The 19236-nt window shown below is 42.3% G+C and overlaps 1 protein-coding gene across 1 annotated transcript in view; it reads left to right on the plus strand.

The window, feature by feature from the left end:
• Nucleotides 1-18168, plus strand: part of UNC13A (unc-13 homolog A) — a 136883-nt gene extending 118715 nt beyond the window's left edge. The window contains exons 38-44 of the mRNA XM_087894016.1: nucleotides 184-213; nucleotides 5273-5329; nucleotides 5775-5855; nucleotides 7028-7175; nucleotides 11056-11148; nucleotides 12059-12218; nucleotides 14366-18168. Coding sequence (XP_087750142.1) covers nucleotides 184-213; nucleotides 5273-5329; nucleotides 5775-5855; nucleotides 7028-7175; nucleotides 11056-11148; nucleotides 12059-12218; nucleotides 14366-14657 — 861 coding nt within the window. The 3' untranslated portion in view covers nucleotides 14658-18168. The remainder of the gene's footprint in view (nucleotides 1-183; nucleotides 214-5272; nucleotides 5330-5774; nucleotides 5856-7027; nucleotides 7176-11055; nucleotides 11149-12058; nucleotides 12219-14365) is intronic.
• The last annotated feature ends 1068 nt before the right edge of the window (nucleotides 18169-19236 follow it).

Here is a 19236-nt window from a genome sequence, read left to right on the forward strand (position 1 = left end):
AAAAGCTTTCCTCCAGATCTGATATTGTCCAGGTGTGTCAGTAACGCTATTGTCCCAGCCATCATGGTCATTGAGGAGATGGCATCTGATGTCAGCATGGTTGTGGGGAAGGGATGGTGTTGTATTGCTATCATGGGTTTTCTAGATGCTGCAATCATACAAATAGTGCTGTTCTTTCCACAGACTAGGGTGAAGCTCCCCAGTCACACTGAAGTAAGGATTCTACATTTAATTCTTAGTCTGCTTCATCTATTTTGTTTTCTTGCCTATCCTCCCCGTAAAGATCTCCCACTTCCTGGTCTTTCTTTCTTGTGGTCATTTGAATCCTTTGTCCGTTTGTCTCTCTTGTCCTTCTTTCTTACCAGAATTTGCTACCTGGAACTGGCTGCTCTTTTAAAACCTCGTGTTTGTTAGTCTCTGTTTCCAACCAAAACCCAAAGTAATTGTTTTAATATTTTCCTTCTGAAATCTTTTGCTCAGCTTGCTTGCTTGATTGTCTGCATGTGAGTGGGTTGAGGGAGGGCAAGGGGGGGTTGGGTTGGGTTGGGTTGGGTTGGAGGGCTGCAGAAGATATCCAAACCATAGGGCCCGAGAGGGAAGGATGATGTTGTAAAACCAAATATGTGGGGAAATGATTGAATAGATGGGGCAGGATCTGTTGCAAGCAAATGAGACTTTTCAGAATGCGTGGGGGCTCTCAGTATTGCTATATAAAATGTTTGCATCTTGGTCATCAGCTGAAAAGACTTCCAAAAAGCCTTGTGCATAGTTGGGAGAAAAAAATGATAGTTCCTGTCCTTGAGAATAAACACATAATATGAAGGCTTCAATGACCAAAGCTGGGGTAAGGGACAATACATAGAGACTTGCATAGCAACCACCATAAAAAATGGCAACTTGAAATATAAGAGGAGTAAGCTGTAAAGTGGCTGGATGGACGGATGGATGGAAAAATGATTGGTTATATTGGATGTCTGTAAAACAAATGGAAAAAAGAAGGTTTAATAGATTCAAACGAAAGCAGTCTGCCTATGTGGAATGTAATGAATTTTTAAAAATCATTTTATAGGGGACTGTGGGGTAGAATGGATCCAAATTCAAATTTTAATCTGATCTTTTCAGAAAGTCAGATTTTTACTAATTCAAATTTTTTCTTTAAAACCTCCTATCCATATTCAGAAAATGGTGGCAAACTAATGTCATGAGATAAAGGATGAAATGGATTCCTTAAACCATTGTGAGCTTAAAGTACTATTTTGTTCCAAAGACCAATACACATAAAACTCCTACCCCCTACCCTTTCAAGTGGGCCCCATTCACACCAGGAGTTGGTCTGATGTTGTAAAAGGATGTTAGGAGCTTCCACAGGGTGCTGCTGGATTGCATGAAACATTATTCGTTGATTGTTAGGGTTTCCTCTTTATATTACCACAGGGAGGAATATGTGGCCTGGTTGTGTCAAGAGTCCTTTCCTGTAGTGTTTATACTGTATATGCAGTCAATATCTAGATACAGAGTGTAAGCAAAGTTGTGTTAATAGAATCGTAGCACACATGAATATATAGCCCCAAGCCTCTGAAAAGGCCTATACTGAAGGGAAACTAGTACTGTAGCTCTCCCTATCCAAGAAGAAAATAATCTGAATTTCTTTTGTTGTTGTTGTTGTTGTTCTTATTCTTATTATTCCTTCAATCAGAGATTACAAAGCAGGCAGAACAAGCTTCTGCAACTGAGGCTACCTTTAAAAAGAAATCAGCCTCAGAGATGCAAGGAATCTACAGGTATTGCTGAAGTTTTACCAAGGCTGATACAGCAAACATAGTAATTTCTTCTTTTAGTGGAGAGATTTTATGGTACAGTTAAAAAACAGGACTTAAACCAAGCAGAAATATTTACCTCTTGTTCCATTTTTTTAAAAATTGAGTGCTGTTGAATTTTATCAGAGCAATTTGGAACAAATATGCCTACCTGCAGCATCACGGGATCTTTTTATGAGGTTGGTTTTTATGAGGTAAAAATCCTGAGTAGTTCTGTAATCTCAATCGTCTCAGCTTGGAACCAGATGCAGAATTCATTGTTCAAAGAGATTTGGTTTCATTTCCTTTCAGCAAAACCTTTAGTCTTCAAGGAAGCAAAAGAAGGATAACATTCAAGCCAAAAGGAGGAAACCTTTGGCTGTGAAGCTGTGAGAACTTTTACAAGTTAGAAAGCAGCTGAAACTGTCCACACTTGCCTGTTTTGAGGGTGAAATGAACAAAATTTGTAGATAGGGAGAAACACATATGCTTGGGTCAGTCTAAGTCTTGTTTGTTGACCAAATAGAATAATATAGTGTTTGCATAATTGTTTTGGAATCAAGCTGGGTAAACCTAAAACAACGGGCATTAGAAAAAGCCAAAAGGCATCCTTTTATCTCCAATACATTTAATTTGATCTCTGAAGTGGTGTAGCCAATAATACTATGACATCAGAGCAGTGAAAATACAAAGTTAATTTGTGCCCCCCCCCAAAAAAAAAGAAAAGAAAAGAAAAGAAAAGAGAATTTTCAACTTTAGTCTAAATATGAGTGCTCTGGCTTAATGCCCTAGGTCAGTGATGGCTAACCTTTTTGCCATCGAGTGCCAAAAGCGGGGGAAGCACGGGGGGAGGGGTCACGCACGCATGTGCCCACACCCATAATTCTATGTGCTCCACCCCACATGCATGCGTGCGACCCCCCCCCCCATGGTCCCTCTGCTTTTGATATATGATGGCACGGTGGGCCAGGTAGGGCCCTTTTTTTTGTCCTCCCCAGGCTCCAAAGGCTTTCTAGGAGCCTGGGGATGGCGAAAACAGCCTTCCCCACCCCCTAGAGGCCTTCCGGAGGCCAGAAATGGCCTGTTTCCCGACTTCTGGTGGGCCCAGAAGGCCCGAAAATCAGCTGGCCAGCACACGCATGTGCGCTGGGAGCTGAGCTAGGGCAACGCTTGCGTGCCCACAGATATGGCTCCGCCACAGGTGGCACGCGTGCCATAGGTTCGCCATCACGGCCCTAGGTTGTCCTTTAATGCCCCCATCACTAAAACATAGAAATGCCGGGTCAAAATATTTGGTCTTGTCCATTTCAGGGGTGCTCTGGAACCTCAGAGTGAATTGGTTGCTACAAGTGGTCTGTGAGTTGTCCACTCCTGCTCCAGAGACTGGAAGGGCTTCTGAAATAATGAAGGGGCATGAGCTGGATTTTGTGGCTGGCAATGATTCAAAACACAGTCTGGATAGCCACTCACCAACGAACCAACAAGATGCAATATTGAGAGTCTCTTATTAGGAAATTTGGATTTATAAATTATGGCTGTTCAAAAGCTCTCTACTAGGCATTTTGTGATTTACAGCAGAATGTTTGCATATTCCACTAGTGCAAACAGGCTGCCTTCAAGAAGCTGTGTACGGCATTATCACTAATGTTGCAACTGTAAAGAATTGAATATGTATGTAGGAGGAGGATGTCATTTATGTTATTTAAGGTTCAGGATCTTTCTTGGAAATTTATTCAAGTGGTAAGAATCAGGACTATTCTATACCTTTCTAATAATTATGGAGCGCATTACTTTGAATTGTGCACGTAGCCAGTAATAGTTTACAAAGAAGAAGAACGACCTTAAAGATTCATCATAATCATGTTAAAAAGATCAGAATTTGTTCATATCATATCAGAATTATTCCATTACTGAATAATGTCTTGTAGTGATTGCTGGGGGCCAGGATTGTCACCTTAATCCACATGGCTGTTGATGCTCCCTAAGAAAATTGGTGAAATAGGATTGTAGAATCCATGCAGTTTGTTCCTCTGTGGGCTTAGTTCTTTTTTCTTTCATCATTTCTACCAGTTTACCCATCACAAGCATTAAGTTGATCAGCCAATGATTTCCTCTATTTCCCTGTTTAAACATTGGGGCCACATTGGATAACTTCCAATGAACTGAATGTGAGGGACACATTAGATATCTTTTTTAGAATGTCAGTAATTTCACATTTATGTGGTTTAAGAACTCTTGAGTGGATAGTATCAGGATGCACTGCATGTATAGCGTGTGTGTGTGTGTGTGTGTGTGTGTGTGTGTGTGTGTGAGAGAGAGAGAGAGAGAGAGAGAGAGAGAGTCAATCAAACCAATTGTCATTCTACAGCAGTATTTCTCCACACCTCATCCTGGCTAAGGAAGTCTGGGAGTTGAAGTCTATACCTCTTAAAGTTGTTGAAGTTAAGAAACACTGTTCTGCAGTAATCATGATAACTGCTCACATTATACTTTATGGGTACTGAATAAGCAGGTACTCAATCTAGATACTGAATAAGCAGGTACTCAATAGCAGAAGATAAACCAAGCTTCCCTCCCATGCAGCTTCTAGATGGACTTTCCAAGATTGGTAGCTAGAGGAATATTAGCTCGGAAATTCTGAAATGTAGACCTAATAAATCTGGGAGGTGCCGTGTAGTTGGGTTAAATAATGTTCACAAATGTCCTTGCCTAATTAACCACATCCCACCATATATCTTTATGTAGTCTAACAGTATTTGCTTACATTTTGTGGAAGAAAATAAGGGCACCATGTTTTAGATCATGAACAGGAACTCTGGTTCGATGTCATAAGATTAAAATCAAAGACATTTTAATTCAGAAAGAGAAGTTCAGAGGTTTCTTTTTTTTCCACTCAGGTAAAAATTGTGAATAATGTTAAGTCAGGAAATGTTATGTTAAGGAATCTGCATTTTCATTTAAAATGTTCTTTAAAGACTATGAAGACCTAATAAAAGGAACAACAGGTTTTCTGAAAACTGGAAAGGTATGTATTTACATATCTAATTATCTTTGTTAGGTTTACAAATAAATAATATTCTTCTTGGAAATAAAAGTAGATTATTCAGAGACAAAGCGACTATCCAATGAGAAAAAAATCTAAAAATTTGCCACCAGTAGCCCGAATTATCATAAGACCATTAAATCCTTTGGTGACACAACTTATCTACACTGTGATTGACTTGACAGTCCCTTACTAAGAAGCCATAATATAAATCCCATGTGTGGCAGAATAAATCAACTAGACAAATATATTACAATGGCATTCCTGCAAATTTTTGAGAAAACAAGCTTTCCTGAATAGAAGGTCACTTGATTTTCTTATCCTAAATTATGAAGAGATATCTCTACTTCCATGTGAACTTAGTGGGTATGCAATTGCCTCCTCCTCTTTATTATATATATCCTTTCTTCTTTTCATTCCTCCTGCTCTTCAGGGTACACAGATGATCTTCAATGCAGCCAAGGAATTAGGGCAGCTTTCAAAACTGAAGGTAAGCAATGCAAGGAAAGATTAGCAGTGCCCTATGTTGTTCCTTAGCAAAGTCAGAATGAGTCAGACAGAAGACCAGCTTCTGTACTACTAGCATATGGAAAGGGGACCACTACATCATAGAAATGGTAAGAACCCAACTATCCACCCATCTTAAAGCTGCCAAGGTTAAGAAACACCAGTCTATACACTACAGACTATGAGACAGCGCATGAGGTCTAACAACCCACTAGGTCAAAATGTTGTTTTGAGATTTGTGACCCCTTACAACCTGATCAGTCTTCCTTTCCCATTCAAATCACCCAAATGCCCTTGAAAGTCTAGGTTTCCAAATGCAGTCTCAGAATGAATATATAGAGTGGCTCATGGTTAGAGATGTATAGAAAACAGAAGTTACGGGTATCTTGTGCAGACAATTATTACACATCATGGCTTCTTCCTGCCAGGATCACATGGTACGTGAGGAAGCTAAGAGTTTGACACCCAAACAGTGTGCTGTGGTGGAACTTGCTCTGGATACCATCAAGGTAAATAATTCTATGTTCTTCTCCTCACCCTTCATCCCAGCTAAATTCTAAATCAGGGTTTCTCAAGTTTGGGAACAAGCTGGGGAATTATGGCAGTTGAAGTCCACCCATCTTAAAGTTCCTAAGCTTGAGAAAGACTGTTTCAGATTCTGAGAACAAGCTGAATTTCAGTGGGGACATATCCATTTAATTGGAATTCCCGTTTTTCAGTATTTGTCATTTTAGAATCAATATAGTATATAGACCATTGGAAAGTTCTGGGTTCAAACTGCTGCTTATTTGAATGGCCTTGAGGAAACTGTCACCTCGGATCCAATCTTAGCTGCCTTGGGATAATGTAGGATAATGTCATTGACACCCAGTCATTTCATAGATGTTTACCATAATTGAAATGAGTGGAAATGAGGTTAACTGGTATCATGGCTAGAGAAGAATTGAAGATCTTACAGTTAAATTTACACAGATCTAAATAAGATTAACCATGGTTAACTTGTATGTAACACTGGGCATTGCCTAAATCCAGCCAGTTTTATTTATTTATATACTACAGTGCTTTATGCAAACCAGAAAAGAGTTGATTCAGTACAGATAGACTTACGACTTGCAATTGAGCCCAAAATTTCTGTAGTTTAACAAGACAGTTGTGAGTTTTGCTTCATTTTACAATTCTTTTTACCACAGTTCTTAAGTGAATCACTGCAGTTCTTAAGTTAGTAATATGGTTGTTAAGTGAATCTGGCTTCGCCATTGACTTTGCCTGTCAGAAGTTCGTAAAAGGTGATAACATAATCCCAGGATACTGAAACTGTCATAAATATATGCCAGTTGCCATCCAAATTTTGATCAGGAGACCATGGGGGTGCCGCAATGGTCGTAAGTGTGAAAAATGTTCATAAATCACTTTTTCAGTGCTGTTGTAACTTTGAACGGTCACTAAACAAATGGTTGTATGTCGAGGATTACCTGTAATGACACCATTACAGGCCAATATGACTACAGTCATATGAAAGGAGAACTGTGAAAACTGAACTATGCCCCGCACTTTCAAAAGCATCCTTCCACCCTCCCAGTCTCCAGTCCAAGTATAACCAATGGTTGAGAGTCTTGAAAGTACAGGCTGAGTACTTAAACTGGATTTCCTGCTTTTCCCATCCCTCTTTTTTCCCCATCAGCAATACTTCCATGCAGGAGGAGTTGGTCTTAAAAAAACCTTTTTGGAGAAAAGCCCAGATCTGCAATCCCTGCGCTACGCCCTCTCACTCTACACACAAGCCACAGACTTGCTCATCAAAACCTTCGTCCAGACCCAGTCCACTCAGGGTAAGCTGCCCAGAGCGATCCACGTATGCTTGCTAAGAAACTGGGGTGGGGTGGGGTGTAAGGAGTGAGTTTAGGTGGATGGGAATTGTTTAAGGCCACTGACTTTTCCAAGGAGACTAAAGATGATGCTCTTGGGGTACTTTGATCTTCAAGAGTCCTTCTTGGGCTCTTTACGTGGCTAAATGGTACCTCCACAGTCAGAAGCAAGTCACTCTCACCCTTCTGAATGAAAAAACATTAAGGAAAGGGAGTTACCTTCACAGATTTATTTTGGGGCTTCCCATTAAGGCTTCTGCTATCTTTTTGAAGCAGACTCTACACCGTTTATTCTAATGGAGAACGCAAGCCTATTGATATCCACTTATTAGGATATTCCAGCAGCTATTCCTAAATCTTTTGGACAGCCAAGATGAGTGGACTGCTGGCCTCATGCTCCATGTGCTGCTAGGTGGCACCTGATTTGCTTCTGCAGGAAATGCAAACATCCATTCAGGGCAGAGGTTACCTGCCTACGGTCGTTGGGCTGGATGTGACCTGCCACCCCAAAATCATCCAGCTCATGGTCCTAAAAAGAAATATATTCACCCTGCCCATGAGAGACAAGGAGAAAACTCTCATTACCTCTCAGACCAACATTTTGGTGATGGTTTCACTAGCTGCCTTGGTGCAGCGACACATCCCCCCATAATAGTGGCAGTGGTGACAGCATGGCCTCTGGCCTATGCAGAAGAAGATTGCTGACTGCTGCTTCAGGGGAGAAATGGAAATCTTTGGCTCATCCAGAAAGATGATTTTTTTTTTAATAGGGCTGTCACAGGATTCAGCATCTTGGACATTAGTTCATCCCAATATTTTTGAACCTTGGCAACTTTAAGACATGTGGACTTCAACTCCCACAATTCTCCAGCCAGCACGGGGAGTCTTAAAATTGCCAAAGTTCAGAAAATTTGGTTTAGCCTAAAGTTGCTTTGGAAATTGAAGTGGCCAATGAATTTAGTACAATAACTTAATAACTCTGGTTTAGCCTTTTTCTGCCTTCTTCTCTAGCATTCAAGTTGGCATTTGCCCTAACCTACCTTTTGCTTCTCCAGCTGCCTTCTAAAGCAGATGTGCGGGCTGATCTTTCTTTTCTTTTTCTCTCCACCGTCTGCCCATTTTCATTTCTCCCTTCCAACCTTCTCTTGTCCTCCTGCGCATTTTTGTCCTTGTTCTTCCAACCACCATCTTCTCCTTCCTTCTCCTTTTCCTTCCAATATTGTATCATTTCCTTCCTTCCTTCCTTTTCTCATTACTAGTCCATGGTGGAAAAGGGATTAGATTTACTCTTAGTGAAGAAACCTATCCTGAGAAGGGTACGTGTCATACCATTGTCCTGACACTCCTTCCCATCCTCAAATGCACCCCTCATTCCACCACACTGGTCAAGGCTAGTCAGAAGCACAGGATGCCATCCCTGTGGAGGTCTGGAAAAGAAATGGAGGGGGGCAGCTTTGCAGCCAAATCCAAGACCATGTTCCTTTTCTCTTCCAGCAAGGGATGTTCTGAACTAGCCCTGTTCCAAGTGTTGGTACCCTCAGGCTGAGCCTCTTTTTGCAAGTGCACCGAATGCATCAGAATGATACCTGTCTGCAAGCACATCGTGGGGGGTGGGGGAGGAGGAGGAGGGTGGGGCAAGGAAGGGGACATTGATTTGATGCCATGGGGGTTTGCTCCACCAGTTTGCCCATCCCCTGCTTGCCTTTAGCACATGGAAATGACCTGTTGGTTTTAAGCCTTGTGGATCCAGTGATTCTGAGCATGTGATATAGGAATTGGGATAGTGGGGGGTTGTATGTATGTCATTTTTTAAAATCTTTTATTGGCAACAAAAGGCATGGGTTTTTAAAGATCTTAAGCATGCAGGGGGCAAAAGCTGCGGATCTAGGCAATTACCAAAGACTGTCTATTGTTTGCCCCTCGTCTTCATTTCATGATTTCTATCGTTGTTCAAAGTGTATTTAGACCAACTTTAAGGACCAGGGTTAAAGTAATCTCCCTATTCTGCCAACATCTGTAGTCAAGTCCAATAAAAGAAACACAATGCAAACTAAAATTACAAATGCAAAAAGAACGTTGCCAATGAAAAAGGAACATTACAAACGAAAAAGAAGATTACAAATGAACAAAAGGATAGTGATCCTACTACAATCAACTCCCAACACTTAGAAGTATTTAGTCAGAGAACAAAAGACGAAGGCGGGAGCTGCCAGCAGTCTTGAAATATGTGAAGACTTAAGAGGAGTGAGAGCTGTGCCTAGCATGTGAGCTAAGCCCTACATTAGCTGTATTCATTATCAAAGGGAATTTCCATGCACAGAAGCTTTTTATCTCTACATATCTGAGAACTTTAAGGACAAATCATAGCACACAGATTATTGTCCTGCCCCCTATCTTGCAGTTCTCAATGAGCTTTATAGGATAGAATTTTCTGACTCTTGAGCCCAGGACTGACTTAAAATCAGATTGCGTGTTCACGTTCACACAACAAACACAGCAAATCATTTTGGTTATGGTTAGGAACTTCCTGATGGAAGGGGAGATGAAAATATCATGTTTCTCCCTCACTCTGAGATCCGCAGCCTTAGCCCCCTTTCCTGAGGGTCTGACCCCTGGGAAGGCTCCCTTTTCCCAACTCTGTGGCTGCCCTGCTGCCACCAGCTCTCCTTTTCCCTTCCCCTCTGACACTGCTGCTCCCATCTTGGATTGAAACCTTGTCCATGCTATCTAACCAGACCGCTGGCCCTGTGCACCTCTGCAGACTGACTCTTTCCACCTGCCCTTCCTGCCTTTCCTTTTGGCCTTTGCTGCATGTGAAGCTCCTTTGTGGAGGAAGCCTGTTTGAATAAGGATCTGATCTCCTGCTTCTTGGGTCTGGGGCTGGAGTGGTGGGGTGGGGTGGGGTGGGGGTAGAACAACTGCAAAGGGGAAGGTCCTGCAGACTGTGATGGAAAAGTAAGGTTGATGCTGTTGTTTGGTTCATGGCCCAGAAGCAAACTTCTTAGAGTCTTCTAAGATTTGGGGCGATATACAGTATATAATGATGGAGAGAGGGGGAGGGAGAGGGGGGGCAGAGAGACAGAAGGGGAGAGAGAGAAGAGAGGGAGAGAAATAAATTAGATAGATAGATAGATAGATAGATAGATAGATAGATAGATAGATAGATAGATAGATGTATAGAGAGATGTATAGAGAGATGAGAGAGAGAGAGAGGGATAGACAGACAGACAGACAGACAGACAAATAGATAGATAGATACTCAGGCAGGCAGGCAGACATAGACAGACAGAGAAGAGAATATTTGTAGCTCAGAGTTGAACTATGGGGTCCTTAATGCTCAGGGTTGGTTGGTTGACTGGTTGTTTGTTTGTTTGGTTGTTTGTTTGTTTGGTTGGTTGGTTGGCAGGCTAGCAGGAGGATGGATGGATGGATGGATGGATGGATGGATGGATGGATGGATGGATGGAAACCAGGAGATTGCTTTAGTCAGGAAAGCAGCAGTCATGACACTGAGCTACTCACGCTCTCTCAGCCCACAAAATCAGGCCTGGGTGATAAGTCAGGTGGTCAATTTCTGCCATATTATTATGGCATTTTTAAAAAAATTGTGAGAGGGGAAGCCTTAACCTGATCAATCTAATAGAGGGAAGAGCTTATTGTTAAGAGACTCAAAGCCAGAGGTGCCTCTAAAGAGGAACCACTCCAAGGAAATCAGCAGCCCAGAATCCCTGCATATTATTGATGGACAGGGCACCTGATCTGGCAAAGACTAATGGTCATCTCCTCTGCTCTCTTCTTGTCTGGCTACTCTGGGACCTCTTGCCCGCCTCCTTTTGCCACGCAGGCTCTGGAGTAGATGACCCTGTGGGAGAAGTCTCTGTCCATGTTGAGTTTTTCACCCATCCTGGAACCAGCGAACACAAAGTAACAGTCAAAGGTCAGTGATGATCACCAGGAGACCAGCGTGGCTAAAAACCACACTGCCTGGGGTTTCTAGAACCAATGCATTCTGGGAAGCCACTAAATCTTATTCTACCTTTCTTTTCATTTTTGGGAGTCACATCTGCTGCCTTATTATTATTCTGACATTTTACTTTTATCCACACTGCCCAGAGTCTTCAGGCTGGGGTGGCTTAAAAAATGGAAAATATTGAAATGTTCACATATAGATGGTGGCAAGTCAGAAAAGCTGACATAAGCTATAACTTTTTAGCTACAATAGAAATACATAGAACCTCAGTTTGTCAAGGCTCTATGCATTTGTTATTGGTTATTAGGGAGGGCAGCACGTTACTGTCCTACATTGATTCATTAACAATCTGGATTATTCAATTGGTTTATACTGGAGGGCTCATTTCTACTTGGGGGAGGGGGGTGAAGCCAGGTTCTACCTAGGTAAACCAAGATATTATGCAGCTCTAGTTCAGTGAAATCACAATTCACTAGTTTTTTTTTTCTTTTTCTGGCAGCCAGCAGACCCTTAGGGGGACCCTTAAGGGTCTGCTGGCTGCCAGAAAAAGAAAAAAAAGCCCAGAAACTAGTGAATTGTGATTTCACTGAACTAGGGCTGCATAATATCTTGGTTTACGTAGGTAGAACCTGGCTAAAGAGACATACACATAAAACCTACGAAAAAGAAAGAAAAACAAATATATATATCTGTCTCAAAACAGTTGAACTAACAAATGTCAAGGTATTAGATGCATAGCCAATTGTAATTTAGAAAATCCAGACTATTACAGATTGCCAGTTCCATACTTCTTCTGCTCTAATAAATGCCACATTATTTGCTTTAAGGTAAGGTCAACAACCATATTCATTTCTCCTCTGTCTCCTTTCTGCCTTAGTGGTAGCTGCCAATGATCTCAAGTGGCAAACATCGGGAATCTTCCGGCCTTTCATTGAAGTCAACATCATTGGGCCACATCTCAGTGACAAAAAAAGGAAATTTGCTACCAAGTCCAAGAACAACAGCTGGTCCCCCAAATACAATGAGAGCATCCAGTTGTGAGTGTTTCTGATTTCCCTGTCTTGAATAGAGGCAACACTGGTTTTTTTCTCTGCAAAATTTGGCCTGGCCTGAGAATTCTATTGGCAAGGAAGGGAGATGGTAAAGAAAATGGAGAATTATCCAGTAAAGCAATTGCATTCTCCTGCAATTAATGACTATAATTCTGGTGCTAGGAAAGAGCAAAGTGGACAATTAGGACAATGTGATGCCTTGAATTGGATTTGAAGAGGTGCTTTGTCATTGTCTCATTAAAGCACTTGCATCATTTCCCAAGATCACATATATACTAGGAAGGCTTCTACTTCAAATTGAAGCATTACACAGTCATGCAGAGTATTGTGTTGTGGTGGCGCAGTGGTTAGAATGCAGTACTGCAGGCTACTTCTGCTGACTGCCGGCTGCCAACAATTTGGCAGTTCGGATTTCACCAGGCTCAAGGTTGACTCAGCCTTTCATTCCTCCGAGGTCAGTAAAATGGGGACCCAGAATGTTGGGGGCAATAGGCTGACTCTGTAAACCGCTTAGAGAGGGCTGTAAAAGCACTGTGAAACGGTATATAAGTCTAAGTGCTACTGCTACTAAAGATGTACTGTAAAAGAACAGATATTCCTCGACTTACAGTCACAACTGGGATCATAATTTCCATTGTTAAGCAACATGGTTGTTAAGTGAGACATGCCTGATTTTATTACTTTTGCCACATTTGTTAACAAATTACTGTAATTACTAAGTGAATCATGCAGTGGTTCAGCGAATCCAACTTCCCCCATTGACTTTGCATGTTGGAAGCTGGCTGGGAATAACAGAGATGGCTATTGCATGACCCTGGGAAATGCCGTTGTCTTGCAAAGTGCCTGAATTTTGATCATGTGACCGTGGGGACGCTGAGATGACAATAAGCGTGAGGACTGGTTGTAAGTCATTTTTTAAAGTGCCCTTGTAACTTTGAACGGTCACTAAATGTAACACGAGGACCACCTATATGTGCTATGTATGGGCCAATCTCTATATGGCAGGTTCATTGCAATTACAAGCTGCTAATGTGAAACTACCATAGAAACTTGGTTATCCAGAACGTGCAGTTGTAAAACGAAAATGCATCATTTTGAGCAGCAAAGACGCACCTGTACACTAAAGGAAAGTGGGGGGGAAAAACACAATTCTACGCTTTGTGAGGAAGATGCCTTTGCAGCCGTGGTATAAGGAAATGAAATTGCAAGAGGCAACATTGCTGCTTGCATCCATACTGTTGAAAGTTGCATAGCAAGTGCTGGTTGTAAATCCAGCACAGATTGAGAATCAAGTACCTTGATACATTACCTAGTGATGTATCACAGCGCAGCCAATCTGAGGCATTAATCAGTTAACAATCTGCATCAACAGGATCACTGAGTCAATACCTGTAAGAATCAAAAGTGTCAATTTCGAAAAGCATGAGCAAAATATAAACCCTGGCAAGGGAGAAGGACATAGAGAGGCAGGTAGAGCAGGGATAGGCTGCTGGGGGTTTGCAAGGGTTTGGGAGAACCTCTAGCTAAGATTCTGTGCAGTTCGGAGAACCCCCAAATCCCATTCCTGGCTTCACCCCACCCCTCCTAGGAGTCCCCACACAGCATACCTGGATGCAGGTAAGTGCAGGGCGCGCGCAGAGGCTCAGGGAGGGCAAAAAACAGGCCTACTGGAAGTTCGGGAAGGCCAGAAATGGGCCCGTTTCTGGTCTCCAGAGGGCCTCCGGGGCCTGGGGAGACCGTTTTCGCCCTCCCAGAGGCTCAAAAAAAGCCTCTGGAGCCCAGGGAGGGCAAAAACGCCCCCCCCCCGTGCTGTGGTGCAGGAGACCAACTAGGCCACACCCACCATGGCCACGCCCACCCAGCAACTGGGCAGAGAACCTCTTGCTAAAATTTTTGAAACCCACCAAGGTAGAGACAGTTTTCTCTAGTAATAGTTTATGGGTAACAGTTTGGAAACTAGCTGTGAAAATGAGAGCAAAACATGGGTCAGCATAGTGGGCCAAGGAGAGCCCTGAGCTAATGTGGCCTCCAGACTTCAACCCATGTCCTTTTCATAAGATGCAGGCAAGGATTTTCAGTTGCAAATGACCTTATCTTTTCCTGCTTTCCTTCTCCTCCTCCTCCTCCTCCAGCACCCTCGGCACTGAGACAGGCCCAGAGTGCTACGAGCTGCAAGTCTGCGTCAAAGACTACTGCTTTGCACGGGAAGACCGGACAGTGGGCATCGCCATCCTGCAGCTGAAGGACATCGTGCAGCGGGGCAGCTGTGCTTGCTGGCTGCCGCTGGGCCGGCGCATTCACATGGATGACACGGGCCTAACGGTGCTGCGCATCCTCTCGCAGAGAAACAATGACGAGGTGGCCAAGGAGTTTGTCAAATTGAAGTCGGATACGCGCTCAGCTGAGGAGGGCAGCAGCAGCTAAGACCAATCTGCCTCCCCCTGACTTCCCCCTCCCCCTTGTTCCCTTCCACAGTCTGCTAGAATTGCCTTCCCTTCTCTTCTCTTCCTGGTCCCTTCCCTCTTTTATACAGCCATGTCAAAGCCATAGAGTTTTCAGAGCTGTCCTTTCTGCCCCTCACCCTGGCCCTTCCTGCTCCTCACTCTTTTATTTGGGAGGTTTGCTTCCGCTGCCAAGGATCACAAGTCACGCATACCTTCTCAAATACATGTGCATTGCCAAATTCCCCCATTAAGCAGAGAGAGGTGAGAGAGCAAAGAGTTTGTTCCTGGAAAGGATCCTAAAAAAAAATCAAAGATGCTGCTGACTGCATTTCATCGTAAGCTCCCACCATCCCCTCTTTCCTGGCACATTTTTGCCCGAGAAGCATCAGAAGCTGCCTTCCATTTAATCAGGGTATTTGTCAACCAACCCAGTATTTCCAGCATGAATTGGCAGCTGCTCTCTAAGGCAGATGTTTTTCAACCTTAGTAACAGTAAGATGACTGGACTTCAACTCCCAGAATTCCCCAGCCAGCATGCTTGGCTGGGGAATTCTGGGAGTTGAAGTTGACCCCTCATAAGTTGCCAAGGTTGAGAAACATTGCTCTGAGGTCTTCATCATAGAAGAGTATTTCCCACTATATGCTGCCTAATTTGTGAACTGAAAATCCTGGGGATTGAACTAGCAGCCAACTGTAAATAAAATCAAAATCCCTGTGCCAAGTGGAAATAAGGATAAGTTACAAAATATATAATACTGGGAAAGGTAGCTTTCTTTGTCTTCACTCTTTTTCAACAGGGCTAAAGAAATATCAACAGAATCTTCCCTGCAATTCTAGCACCAAGTTGCATCAAGATTAGCAGTGCCCCAAAGGCTGATCTGAAGTTCACCCAAACTATTCACAATTATCAGCTCACCGAGGCAAGGCTAGAGAATGGCAGCTAGGGATCTTGGGATCAGCATGAAACTCTTTTATTGCTGTGGCCTTCATGGAAGCCCAGCAATCAGATAATGTTAGGAATGTAGTCCATCAACTGAAGGGCTATGGCTTCCTTTTTTCTGTTCTATTATTTTAGGACATTTTTTTCTCATTTTATTTTCCTTTAAGAAGTTCCTTTCCATTACGAAGTTCTAGATTTAATTCCAGAAGTGAAGCATGCATTTTGCTACAGTCTTACAGTTCCATTGCGTCATTTTTTCTTGTCTCACGCACAAATACAAAAACTTGAGTTACTGTTTGTATATGCAATGTATATGCATTGAAACTCTACTCCACCCTCAAATCTTGACTGCATCACAAATACTGGGTGAGGTTTTATCGATGTTCATGAACATCGTCTCTGAGCATTGGTCAAACACCACACTGCACTCTTGCTACCATCATGATTATTTCATGATTGACTTCTTTTTGTGGTGTTTGTTTACACATGAACATACAAAAGTAATGCACGGGAGAACAGTGGACAGTTAAAAGTCTGAAAATTGTGATAAGAATGTTAAGAATCATAGAAATACAAAAGTGGACAGTTATAAATGCCTAAGTTTATTTCCATATGGAAATAAAACCAGGTATTTCAGAATGGTAGGGTACGTGGAAAAATTCAGCCAAGGAGAATTTGTAGGCAACTTTTCTGCAAACTTGGTAACAACAGCTTGGTGCATGTGTGCTGACTCAAGCAATCTTATTTTACTCAAGGAAAGGAGCATTCGATCAATGGGATTGGCCCTGGCTCCTTTTCCACTGTGTCGTAATTACTGGCTCTATTCACATAACACACCTAATCTAATCTGGTTTCTTCTTGTGAATGTAGAGGGAATGAGGGAGAGATATGTGAATGTGGAGTGTCTGTGCAGTATTTATTTCACTACCAGTAAGAAGATAATACTCAAGTAGGGCCTTGTAGATGTGGGATTACACTGTATGTAGTTTTGGAAAGAATTCAAGGTTCGAGAGATTCCAGGAGAGGGACAAAGGCAGAACATTAAAGGGAGGAGATATTTGGGGGGGAAAGCATGAGGTCCAAAGGAACAACGTTCCGTAAGAGAGCAGTTGTTTATGGAATTGCTGAGGATGGCCCAACTTTTGGAAAAGTTAACTGATCATCATGACTGTCCTAAATCTCCTGATTGATGTCACATCTGCAGAGGACTCCCCTTCTGAAAGCTGCATCAATTCTAACAGCTTGGCCAATTCTGTCCATATGCTTCCTTGGCTCTACAGATACATGGATTGAATTGATCAACCAGCCCATCAGCTAATGTCATTTGCCAGTTCCTTGCTTAACTGGCCTCCCCCACACTTCCAGTTTGCTCCTCTGCCACTGAAATACAGCTCGTTATTCTCCTTCCTTGTTTGATACCTGACATGGAATCAACTCTCACTGGTTGGGCAGCTCTAAACCAGTTAGATCAACCTGATAACTATCTTGGCTTCCTAGAAAGGTGCCTTACATCAGGCAGATTATTTTTTCATTCTGATCTTAATTATTTGCACCTGATTGGCAGCTCATCCCCCCCCCACACACACAATAGGATCCTGTTAAAAGCAGGCATTCAGAATGGCAACTGGGATCTTCTGCATATAGCACAGGTATTCCACCTATGATCTTGGTCTCCCCGACATCTGGAAATTGAAAGATTTCCAAGGCATCTTTGGATGTGTAGTGGGCTGTCATTGCTACATTAGAGAACATTCAAGAATGCCCTGAAATAAAGACAGTGATGTCTACCTAAACCTAGAGGAAAGATACATCCCCTCTCTGGAAACCACAGTCACCTCTTCCAAACACTGCACAAACCTACTTCCAAGCTTAACTCCTCCCTCTATTAGTCAGAACTCTCTTTTTCCTCCCCCATTTGTCCCTCCTCTTTTTCAAAAAATGTTTAATTTTTTATGAATTGCTTGGGACCAAAGTATCAGGATTTTGAGTTGAATGTTTACACACACAGACATATGCACAATCCACCAGACTTCTATAAATTGCATTTGAAAAAAAATAAAAGGGGGGAAAAAGCTTAGGCAACAGTTGCATCCAGGCAAACAGCTATTGTGGCTAGCAAATCAAAACGTGTGGCAAGGTGATTTCATCTCTTCCCTCCTTAACAGAGTTTTTTCTGGGGCAAGATGGCACCAACAGCAGGAAAATGTGTAGGTTACAAATGAAAGTTGTCTGGATCTTCTGCAAAATTCTGTGAACAAGGCAGGACAATCGCACAATAAAAGCCTTGTCTTGAAATCCTCTTAAGACTGCAGGGGAGGTAAAGCAAAAATTTCCATTTCTGTCTCCAGCACACTTCGGCACAAACCAATCTGACACTGTCCCTATCCTGCACAGTGAGATGACAAGAAGCCAAGGGTAGGCATCTCCCTCCATCTTCCCCCCAAACTGGTTCCTCCTTCAATTGTTCTTCTTTGGCATGTGGTTGAAACGAACAACAAAATGGATCAGAATAAACTTTAAAACCCCAAACAATAAAATGAAGTTAATTCTATTTGTGTAGCACACATGTTGGAATATGTTTTCATGTTGTCTGTTCTGTACATACATACCTGAAGTGGATTGAGCAATGGTTTTACCAACAATGGATGCATGATAGTGAGATGTTTTGCACTATTTTGAAATTTTGGGGCTCTATACAAATATTTTATTAACTGACATTAAAAAATCAAAAACAAATCTCATGGTTTTCATTATTTCTGCTTATAACCAGTTCTCTCCCTTTGCAGTAAAGTTCAATCAATACTTTCCAAAACCTGCATAATGTAGGTACTGCGATTCCTGACAAAGAACAGCTACTACGACTTGAGTGCAGAGAGTGGGTTAATCTCCTGACATACTAGTAACTAGTTGTTTAAGTGAACTCCACCCTCTCTACATGCAATACCCTGTAGACATTAGACTAGATTAGGAAGTTATCAAGATCAACTACTCTCATAAAAACATAACCCAACATTGCTTTTTACAATGTAATTCTGGGCTCAATTATGGTCATAAGTCAAGAGTTACCTATATCCCTGCACTGAATGCCTTGATCTTCTATAGTTAAGGTGGTGTGCATAATCATATCTATGGAGATTCTCAATCATCCAGGTCATGGTTGTCCCAAAGGTGATTTTCCAAAAGACAGCTGGACTTTCTTTGGTGTGTGTGGGGGGGTGTTCTTGAAAATGTTATTGATGCCTTTGAACTCAGAACTCCTGAGAATACCATGGATGGTCAAGAAAGCAAAGCAACCAAGCTGAAATTATTTTACTTCAGACACATTGTGCAAAAGACTCGACTCTTGCAGAGGGTTCTAATGCTGGAAAGGTGCAAGGAAAAAGAAGAGAATAACCAACAGCAAGAAAGATGGACCCCGTTACAATGGTGTGTTGGAAGAAAAGTCCATCTGGGTTCAATTCCAAGTGGGGAGAAAGACACTGGAAACATGGAAACTGCTTGGAAGGATGGTTTTAATGGTGGACAGGACCACATGGTTTGAAGTCCTGGGTAGCTGACCACATGGAGTGGAGAGTGAGATATATTTATACCCTCTCTTGGGCCTTGAACTTGCTTCCTG

The sequence above is a fragment of the Pantherophis guttatus genome, chromosome 1 (assembly GCF_059756535.1).
Source record: "Pantherophis guttatus breed Tessera chromosome 1, ASM5975653v1, whole genome shotgun sequence".
Taxonomy (NCBI): Eukaryota; Metazoa; Chordata; class Lepidosauria; order Squamata; family Colubridae; genus Pantherophis; species Pantherophis guttatus.